This window comes from Syngnathoides biaculeatus, chromosome 1 (assembly GCF_019802595.1).
Source record: "Syngnathoides biaculeatus isolate LvHL_M chromosome 1, ASM1980259v1, whole genome shotgun sequence".
In the NCBI taxonomy this organism is placed as follows: domain Eukaryota; kingdom Metazoa; phylum Chordata; class Actinopteri; order Syngnathiformes; family Syngnathidae; genus Syngnathoides; species Syngnathoides biaculeatus.
In genome coordinates, this window is record NC_084640.1 from 2,844,328 (window position 1) to 2,855,407 (window position 11,080).

Below are 11,080 nucleotides of genomic sequence, written 5' to 3' on the forward strand. Positions count from 1 at the left end.
AACCTTCATTAAATTGCCCACGCTAAATGAACGTGACAGGAAAGTTGAGTCAAGTATAATTTGGTTCCTTTGGGGGGGGATTTTGTTTGTTTCATCATTTATTTTATTTTTTCGTTTTAGTTTGTATTTTATTTTCATCAACAACCTTTCAAGGTGAGTCAGACCACCTACAATAATTTGTCGTTGTAATCATAAAGCACGCGGCATTTTAAGTCCCCCTAATGTGCAAAACATTTTATAATTGATTTCATTGTTTACAAAGAACTAATTATGTTATTTGGGAGCCAGTATTGTTCTTGCTGTCGTCATAGGACTGTTACTGTTGCTGGTATGGATGTTGTGCCCATTAGTCTCTTATTCCTCTTCTGGTTGTTCAAACCTGTTTTCTGTCTCTATGCCCTCTGTCCCTCTCAATCCAAACGCAACTAGACGAGGCAGAAAGTCACCCCACTGAGTATGGGTTCTGTCCAATGTTTCATTCTTAGAGGGAGCTTTTCCTTGTCACAGATGCCAGGTGCTTGGTCATGTGGGGTTCAGTTAGTTTTGAATTCCTTATTTATTTATTTTTTACTCTTGCAAGTTTAACGTGTAAAGGGCCTTTAGGTAACTTCATTTGTGAACTGGTACTAGATAAATAAAATTGATTTGATGTAATGAAAACTGTAATCAGCATTTCAATGTGTTTAGCTTAAGATGCGTACTACACGTTGCACACACGTCACACTCGCCACTCGACTAGAGGCCTTTGTACAGGTTGGGGTGACCTCTGAAACTGACTCAGAAACTGTAGCCCTGTGACATTACAATTTTCCATTGACACCAGAGGAAAAACATTTTAAGCTTTAGGCAACGTGTCTCTCTCTCTATCTCTCTCTCTCTCTGTCTCTCTCTCTCTCTCTCTCTCTATCTCTCTCTCTCTCTCTCTCTCTCTATCTCTCTCTCTCTCTCTCTCTCTCTCTCTCTCTCTCTCTCTCTCTCTTCTCTCTCTCTCTCTCTCTCTCTCTCTCTCTCTCTCTCTCTCTCGCTCCCCCTCTCCTGGTCCGAATACACAAACAGCAGGTGCCAAATCTTGGAGAGATAGTGCCTTGGAGAAATAAGAGTATTCAAAAATGTCAAAAGCATTACTTATAAAAAAAATAATGGATGAAAATACCTGTGAATACAGGTCTCTGTTAGGTTGTTTTCCAGGATTCTGGGCATCTATTCTGATTTAAACCCGATTTGATATTTATTTTGGTAATCTATAGAGTAGTCATTTTGAGCCCAGTGAGGAGGTAATCTCCAAATTATTTTGACAAATAAATTATACACACACAAAAAAACAACAACTGGTATGCAGCCCAAAAGTCAGATTTATCCGCACACAAAAACAAACAAATGTCCAAATGGGACCAGTGGGATTAATAGGTGTTGGACGCCTCCAGGTGGAAGTCCTTGCTAGTTGTTTGTTGAAAGTTCACCAGCCCATTACCTGTACACTAAAGGCGGTTATCAGATTTCACATTTCAGATGTTGGAAGCCTGGGAGGGTATTCAACCAAAATTCCTCTGTTCATTTGAGGAAATCAATTGTAATTTGGTGACATGGTGGAACATCTGTAGAGCGTTGACTTTACAGTTCTGAGGGCTGGGGTTCAAATCCCAGCCCCACCTGTGTGGAGTTTGCATGTTCTTCCCCTGCCTTTGTTGGTTTTCTCTCGGCACCCCCAGTTTCCTCCCACATCCCCCAAAACATGCATTAATGTGAGACTCTAAATTGCCTCCAAGTGTGATAGTGAGTGCAACTGTTGGCTGTCTCCATGTGCCCTGGAGTTGGCTGGCAACCAGTTCAGGGTGTACCTCGCCTCCTGCCCGATGAGAGCTCAGATAGGATCCAGCACTCCCGCGACCCTCGTGAGGATAAGCAGCTCAGAAAATAGATGGATGGATATCTTTCACCTTCTGTTGGTTGCTACCAAGCAGTGAAACACATTCTGGCGTCAACGTTACACAAAGTTAGAACAACAAAACAATGTGTGTTCATGGGAATTTTAGGTCAGCCTATGTCATATTTCAGTTTTTAGGTTGAGATGGCACAAAGTTACGGTTCTTTGATATGATATTCAAAACAGCTACCAGTGTGGCAGATCCTATTTTTTCCATCTGGAATCCAAACGTCTCACCTTGCTGATGGAGGGTGCATCAGCAAGAGCGCTCCTTGCTCTTCTTATTGGCTGCAACTTCTTCACATCCAGGCAAGCTATTGGCCAATAGAAAAGACCCAGATGCAAGCGAGAGGAGTGGACTTTGCAGACCTGGTTCACAGCGACACACGCACGCATACGTTGTGCAGAAAGAAACCATCCACACAGATCGATTGTCAAGATGGAGAATAAAATCCCGGACTTCTCTGGAAAATGGAAAATGAAGTCGTCTGCAAATTTTGAAGAGCTGTTGAAAGCGCTGGGTGAGTAAAGACCCTTTTAAAGACCCTTAAATTCAGTATACTCTCACTGAAATCTTTCCAAGTGGAGATTGTTGTAGTAAATGGAAAATACTTGTATTAATTTCTTTTGACTGTCGATAAAACTACCCATCCATTTATGTCAGATTCTCTTCTGTTACGTCGGTGACAACTGTATGACATAACGTGTGATTGCATGTCTGCAATCACGCCACATCGGAAGAACCAACAAAACTGTTCACAATATCTCACTTCAAATGCGAACAATCACTTATGTCGCTGCAAATGCTCTTCGTATCAAATTAAAGGCCAAGACTGCTTGTTAGCTAGAACTGCATTAGAGAGGTCAGGAAGGGGCCAACTAGTGGCATCCATTAAAAATCAAAAGACAAACAACCTGTGGAGGAATGTTAGATTCATCTGAAGCAGGGTCCTCCTCATGCAGATGTAATTAGAGTCAGTGTAAACGGAACTGAGCCTAGACGAGGGCCCCTGCAGCCATCCAGCAGCTATGAGACAGGCTTCCCTGCGCGACCCGGGGCCTCCCCGACCTGAATCGAATGTGGTATGTGCGTGCTGTGCTTACCTTAAAGAATGTTGTCCATTTCCTTTTTCAACAACTAGTACAAATATCCGCGCATGCATGTTGCAACAAAACATACGGTGCATCACAAATAAATATTTCAGTTTTAATCGGTTGTAAAAATTATTTTTAAATTCAACCTAGTTGGAGGACCACTAGCACTCATCCAGTGTGAATGACTGGATATCATTAGAATTTGTAAACTGTACAAGTATATGTGACTTGGATGTGTCTAGCTCATAAAAGTAAATCATAAAATGGTCCCAAAAGGCAATTCTCTCGTGTTTTACATTCCAGTTAAAGCTGCAGCTCATAAATGTGACATCCTACATTATTATGTCATGCTTATGATGTCGCATCCTAAAATTGCTGCATAGATGACCAGCAACAATGGTCAGCTGCAGAATTATTTATGCGTTACTGCCCTAAATTAAACCAAAATTTAATAGCATGAGGAATTTTGTTGTCATGCTGCATTTTATTTTGATGCTCGTTTTTTTCTCTTGAGATTTATACTTCCGTGACACAAGTCGTGACTGTCAAAAATGGTTTCAGTCACAATGTTTTTGATTAAACTTTTTTTGTTTTTAAATAAAAAAAGAAAAGAAAACTCACATGAGTACAGCTGAATAAGTACTGACACAAGGTTGCCTCTTTTTTTAATTTTTTTTTTTTTTTTTACAAATCTGCTAAGGTGTTCCAACCTTGTTGGGAAGTTAACTGAGTTGAGTTCACTTTGAATTATTGTTCCAAAGTCAAAGCATACCTAATAAAACCTTGTTGGGAAGTTAACTGAGTTGAGTTCACTTTGAATTATTGTTCCAAAGTCAAAGCATACCTAATAAGTAGGGTCACTTGTACCTCAAGGCACCACTGTATTTTATTATCTGATGGAGCAGCAAGACTAAAAAAAAAATGGCAATGGGTCACCGTCCTAAGCCACGTTGATGGTCAATTGTATTACCCCAAACCACAAGCTGCAAAAAGGGTGGAACTTGGCAGTAACTATTTGGAGTGATGCAAAACACAGCTGTCTATTTGACCTAGCTTCTTTGTTCCTTCGTGCTCAGGTGTGAATGTGTTTGTGAGGAAAATTGCTGTAGCGGCAGCGTCCAGTCCTGCAGTGGAAATCACCCAGCAGGGGGAAAGTCTGTCCATCAAAACATCCACTAACATCCGCACAACCTTTGTCTCCTTCACTGTGGGTCAGTCTTTCAATGAGACCACCGTCGATGGACGCCCCTGCATGGTATTCAACGTTGAGTATTAGAACATGTATTCTTACCTGAGTGCAAAAGACTAAGAGTTGGACAGACAAGAAAAAAATGTGGAAATCATTGTGGTGGACACGTGATACTGCAAGGCTCTGGTCTTAGTTTTGATACTTGGTGGTAAAGGACCCATGACCACTGACAGGCCATTGGGGGAAACTGTAATTAATGTAAGGGTTTTGTGCTGAATAAACCTGAAATGCTTTTTTGTTGTTTCTGTCTTTTGTGAAGAGTTTTCCAGCATGGGCATCACAGAGCAAGATCAGTTGCGAACAGACTTTACAGAAAGGGGAGGGACCCAAGACAGCCTGGACTCGACAGCTGACTAATGATGGAGAGCTAATACTGGTAAATCATTTGAGTGAAGATTTATTTCCAAATACATAGATAAATCGTGATTATTCAGTAAAAGGCTTAACGGATTTTCTTTTTTTTTTTTTCCCCAGACAATGACAGCAGGCAATGTTATCTGCACCAGAGTTTATGAAAGGGAATGAGGAAATGACAACACTGTCATCTAATACTCCTCCTTTGTGCCTCGAACATACCTCATGGTTCCTCATCTTGCTCTTCCCTTTGTCTTCAGAGAGAGGTCACTCTGGGTCAGCTCAAGTTACACCCGAAGAAAATGATTTCATCTACAAAATGTGTTCATCACTTTGGTCAGGAGTGTCAAACTCATTTTTGTCGAGGGCTGCATTGTAGTTATGGTTTCCCTCAGAGGGCCGTTATTACTGTGAAACGATAAAGATCTTTAACCGCCTCATAATATTGACACATGACCTTTTTGAACTAGTTTTGTAATCAGAAATCAAGGGTAATGGGTTTTTCAACTATTGTTGATGTCTGGTAACACAAAAATGCTTGCAATATCTAAATGTTATCATTTATAACAATTTGAAATTTTTGTTCAGATTTTAATAACAATCATGGAAGTTGATACACATGATTTGGCTTTGCAGGTCACATGAAAATCATGTGGCGGGCCGGATCTGGCCACCAGGCCTTGAGTTTGACACCTGTGACTTGGGTTATAATTACACAATTGCTTGGATTCTTAGTTCCCCCAGTTCCAAATTATTAACCTTGAAAACGTGGGGACAGACTTTTCATGAAAATTTTCAAATGTGTCCCTTGATCTGCTATGGAGATACTTAACAATAAATTAATTATTATATATTACTTTTATCGATACGGAGAAATCTCAGCATGTGGAAGCTGTTATAGCAAAGGTGGTCTATTTTATTCATCAATTATTTCAAGTTAAGTCCAAAATTCCATAGGTTAATTTTTGTATCACCAAACCTGAATGGAGTATCGATGAATCAAAAAAAGATAATAAATTAATTATCGATTTGTTCATTTTGTGCATTTTTTGTAACTTTTAACTACAAGATTTTTTTTTAACAACAAATACCAACTTAATGTAGAATGAAGAATTATTGTACACTTAATATTTGTGTGCCACAGTTTTCCATGACTTCTGATTTCAAATAGAATCATCTATCACTATCAGTTTTGGGAGCAATTTTGTTTATGAATTAAGATGTGGAAGTTACTATACATTTATATGATTTTCATATTTCTAAGAGCCCTCTAATGGAAATCATAATTGAGATGTGGCCCATGAATTATGTTTAATGGAGCCCACCCCATAACACACTTTGAGAACCACTATTTGAGGCTTTTCTTTCAGACATAATTTTTCTTTGCATCTGACCCCCGGATTGATGCATTTAATATTGTGGGGGGAAAATGTTGATTAACAACAATCACACGTAAACATCTTTACACTACTGGGGCCAAGTACGTTGGTGGTGACAACTTTGTACTTACACAAGGTGACATTTTTACAATTTTTACTTCATGCAAGACCACAATAGATTTGAATGCAACATGTGATTGAAATGTAGACCTGCGGCTTATAATACAATACATACAATTGGTATAATTGCAAATAAATGTTAAGTATCTTTAATACTCAAATTTGATGGACTTTAAAAAGTTGTTTTCAACATGGTGGAGGGCAAGAAACCAAATGGAGAAAACTGGCCAAAACCACAACCCGCAAGAAAAGGGACACTGGGGTATAAATGCTCAGATAAATACTTTGTACTCAATGACCTCAAGGAGTGCAAGTGCCCACTCTGAATGAATGCAAGTTCTCTAATCACTTTCATGTATCACGTTGAAGGTTTTCAATGGCCCCGTTCAACCATACCACACCATTTTGGTGAGGGGAGAGAAAAAAAACATTTTACTGCACTCCAGAGTGGATGGAATGTTCTCTACTCTTTTCTCTATTAAAAAAATGGTATGCACATGTTGAATCTACCTAAATGACGGCCCTTGATGAAAAGTTGTGTTCCCTGGAGGAGAATTTTAAACCATTCAATCCTTCCTTGTAACCAGGTCATTTTCCACACAGAACCATGGTCCCAGTTCATTCCTCCAGCAGTGATGTAATGGGGGAGTGTGTGAAGCATAATCACCTTTGGAATGGTGAGGTGTTCCAGATGCATCCCACCGGGAGGAGACCCAGGGATGATCCACGACACAATAGAGAAATGATCTATCTCAGATGCCCTGGGAACACCTCCGGATCTCTCCACAAGGCCAGGATGAAGTTTCTGGGGAGAGGGAAGTCCGGGGATCACTGGTCATCGCAAGTCAGCAAGGATTTGCTTGTGTTCCCTGTATTTTGTAATAATTTGCTCAGGTCAAGTGATTGAGAGTGATTGAAAGAGTATCCTCCCAACCTCCCTCCATCCAAATTACCTGTTATAGATTAGAGTTTGTCCTAACGAGTTGTGGTCGGCGATATTTTATTGATGCTTACTTTCCCGGAGATGTGCAGTTGTGTACACTTGGTACAGGGACGTTTGATTAGAAAAACTGCTACATTCTGTACACATTAAAACAGTGAAGAAAATAAGTATTTGAACAGTCTGCTATATTGCAAGTTCTCCCACTTAGAAATCATGGAGTGGTCTGAAATTTTCATCGTAGGTGCATATCCACTGTGGGAGAGATAATCTAAAAAGAAAAATCCAGAAATCACAATGTATTAATTTTTTATACTATTTATTTGTGTGATACAGCTGCAAATAAGTATTTGAACACCTGTCAATCAGCTAGAATTCTGACCCTCAAAGACCTGTTTGTCTGTCTTTAAAGGTCCACCTCCACTTCATGTATTATCCTGAATCAGATGCACCTGTGTGAGGTTGTTAGCTGCATAAAGACACCTGTCCACCCCATACAATCATTAAGACTCAAACTTGTAACATGGCCAAGACCAAAGAGCTGTCCAAAGACACCAGAGATAAAATTGTACAACTCCATACGGCTGGAAAGGGCTTCGGAGAAATTGCCAAGCAGCTTGGTGAAAAAAGATCCACTGTTGGAGCAATCATTGGAAAATGGAAGAAGCTAAACATGACCGTCAATCTCAATCGGAGTGGATCCCCATGCAAGATATCACCTCGTGGGGTCTCAATGATCCATAGATAGGTGACGAATCAGCCCAGGAATACACGACAGGAGTTGGTCAATGACCTGAAAAGAGCTGGGACCACCCTTTCCAAGGTGACTGTTGGTAATACACTAAGACGTTATGGTTCGAAATCATGCATGGCACGGAAGGTTCCCCTGCTTAAACCAGCAGATGTCAAGACCTCTTAAGTTTGCCAAAGACCATTTGGATGATACAGAGGAGTCATGGGAGAAAGTTTTGTGGTCAGATGAGAACAATATGGAACTTTTTGGTCATAATTCCGCTAACCTTGTTTGGAGGAAGACGAATGATGAGTTCCAGCCGAGGAACACCATCCCTACTGTGAAGCATTGGGGTGGTAGCATCTTGCTTTGGGGGTAATTTTCTGCACATGGGATAGGACGAGTGCACTGTATTAAGAAGAGGATGACCGCAGCCATGTATTGTGAGATTTTGGGGAACAACTTCTTTCCCTCAGTCAGAGCATTGAAGATGGGTTGTGGCTGGGTCTTTCAACATGACAATGACCCAAAGCACACAGCCAGGAAAACCGAAGAGTGGCACCGTAAGAAGCACATCATTACAGGGTTCATACTCAGTGTGACCAAGAAAATTTAAGGGCTTTTTAGGGTCATTCTTAGGGGCTGACACGAAAAATTTAGGGCTGACACGGAAAAAAATTAGGGCCAACACGAAAAATTTAGGGCCATCGTGGGAAATCAATAGTAAGGAAAAAAGACTCACCCAATGGTGCCATCAACCGTCCTTGGTTCATCAAATGTTCCAGTACCTCAGTACCTGTGACAGTGACCACCTGTCAACCCTTGTGGTAGTTCTCATTGATATGACCATTGTCAATGTCTTCACATAACAGTCTACAGAAAAACAGATTCTAACTACAATTATAACTATATACACAAATGTCTTCTACTGATGACTGTCTCAGCACCCCTACTCTAGCTCCTTGAGCCTACCCATTGCCTCCTCTATTTGTTGCTGCAGAGGTGCCAAAGTGGCTCTCTTGTCCTTTGCTCTGCCTCTGAGTGCATTGGCCTTGGTGATAAACCTCAGATTCCTCTTTTCTTCTGCCTCCTCACACAGCCTGTCAGCATTCTCAATAAGTGTTGATATGTCAGTCTCTATTCTGGCTTTTTTGGCTTTGAGGCAGTAGAGATGAAACGTGGGCAGCAATGCCAAATGTAGCCAGGTACGAAGTCTTCCTTTCCCCACAGTGGTAGTTTTTAGCAATGTCACTGTCTGGGAACATGACTGCAAACACTTTTAAATTATTTTCGCAAGATTTGTAACTGTAATGGCTGCAGATCACTTTTAAAGTCCACACGATCTCTGCCTTTAACGAGTCCGTCTTCGTGTATTGAACTATGTTCATAAAGCCTGACTTCTGGCTGGTTGAAGTCGATGGCTGAACAACTGTCGGTGCGCATGCACTGCCAGTACCACTGCCTAAAGTTGATGCTTCACTATCTTGATATTTTAGAAACAAATTCATACCAACGGAAGATGAGAGTCTTCGCCAAATCAGCGTCTCTTCTGTTTTTCCAGTGTGACTCCAGCGCTTTGACGTCCATTTTTCAAGCTGGGAACTCTGCTTGCACAGATGGCAGTAAAACATGTGCCGATCTTTTGGATCTTGACGAACCCAGCTCCCAAACTCCTTACTTTCAACCCAAGCATCTTGAAAAATGCACTTCCCCATGATACAAGTTGGATCGATGAATGAACTACACCACGTCGTAACGAAGACGAAGTGAAAGGCCTACTCACGGAAAAAACAATGGAATATCGACAAGATGGCGACTAGTTGTCAACACGGTGACTTCCGTTGACAATTTCCGGCTGTTTTGGATGCTAGACGGATCGTTATTTTTTTTTTTTAAATAAAAGATTATTTTTTTAGTTATTTATTTTTTTAGGGAGAATTTTTAGAGGTCTTCCCTTTGATTTTTTTTAATTTAAGGCCTTTTTAGGGGCTTGGCCGGTTTTCGCGGGTTTTTAAGGACTTTTAGGAGCCCCTAAATGCACCTTCGAAAATTTAGGCGTTTTTAGGGACTTTTAGGGCCGCGTGCGAACCCTGATCAAGGTTCTGGTGTGGCCTAGCCAGTCTCCAGACCTAAGAAAATCTTTGGAGGGAGCTGAAACTCCATGTTTCTCAGGGACAGCCCAGAAACCTGTCTGATCTAGAGAAGATCTGTGTGGAGGAGTGGATCAAAATCCCCCCTGGAGTGTTTGCAAACCTGGTGAACAACTACAGGAAACGTTCGACCTCTTCAATTACGAATAAAGGCTACTATAGGTGTTCAAATACTTATTTGCAGCTGTATCACACAAGTAAATCATTTAAAAAAAAAAAATCACACATTGTGATTTATGGATTTTTCTTTTTACATTATCTCTCTCACAGTGGACATGTACCTACGATGAAAATATCAGACACCTCCATGATTTCTAAGTGGGAGAAGTTGCAATATAGCAGGGTGTTCAAATACTTATTTTCTTCACTGTATCAGAATCAGAATCAGCTTTATTGGACAAGTATTAGAGTTTTATGACATCATGATGTATATTGATTCAGGTGAGGTATTTTTGTTCATAAAGTGTACATGGAGAAGTTGCAAAGTCAATGCAGTGATTGAAAATACAATTTCTTCACCCCTTTGAAAGCAAATGGGTGAGGGGTGAACTCATATAATATGACTTTACACCAAACAGACTTAAGTGTGTGCAAGCATACAGATAGATAGCTGGATTTGAGCATTTTTAATTCCATTCTGAACAAAGTCAGTGAAGGAATTTTGGGTCAGTCAGCTTTCCTAATCGCTCGGTAGATTGGGACAAAGGGCAACCTATATATGTTGACGCTTAACCTTTCAAAGCCTTAACTTTAAATTCACCACACAGGTTATTTGCCTTCTAAAGAGCTACGTAAAGTCAATGATTCATTGGTGGTTATGGTCAAAATTTCCCAGTATGGGATGTGATCACTGGGCTGAATTTTCAGGCTTGCAATCCAGTACACTGGATCTCTTGTCCTTGGGGTCTTAAATATGCAAGGGTGGGTCTTCTCTGCGAATTGGTTGCAGATTGCTTGTGAAGGCTATGCTTTATTTTAGATGGAAATAGGAGGGGGGTTAGGTGGTGGTGGGTTTGGGGGACCAAAACTATTCAATAAGAGTCCAAGAGTCCCACTCCCAACATTTTTCTGTTCCGCATTTGCACGGTGAACCCTAAGGTTTTATAAATTAAAAATATATAAACGCATGAAAATGC

General features: G+C 40.6%; 1 protein-coding gene across 1 annotated transcript; it reads left to right on the top strand.

The window, feature by feature from the left end:
* Window positions 1–13: 13 nt before the first annotated feature.
* crabp2b (cellular retinoic acid binding protein 2, b) lies at window positions 14–5,656 on the top strand. The gene is made up of 5 exons (XM_061825876.1): window positions 14–153; window positions 2,234–2,445; window positions 4,096–4,274; window positions 4,528–4,644; window positions 4,743–5,656. Exons 2-5 carry the CDS (start codon window positions 2,364–2,366, stop codon window positions 4,791–4,793), a joined length of 429 nt encoding a protein of 142 aa, XP_061681860.1. The 5' UTR covers window positions 14–153; window positions 2,234–2,363; the 3' UTR covers window positions 4,794–5,656.
* Window positions 5,657–11,080: the final 5,424 nt, after the last annotated feature.

What these genes read in the sequence shown, in the direction of transcription:
- crabp2b (XM_061825876.1), top strand. Translation starts at nt 2,364, where the DNA reads ATGGAGAATAAAATCCCGGACTTCTCTGGAAAATGGAAAATGAAGTCG. An exon ending in AGAGCTGTTGAAAGCGCTGG is followed by an intron (nt 2,446 to 4,095) that starts GTGAGTAAAGAC and finishes CTTCGTGCTCAG; the next exon opens with GTGTGAATGTGTTTGTGAGG. An exon ending in TCGATGGACGCCCCTGCATG is followed by an intron (nt 4,275 to 4,527) that starts GTATTCAACGTT and finishes TCTTTTGTGAAG; the next exon opens with AGTTTTCCAGCATGGGCATC.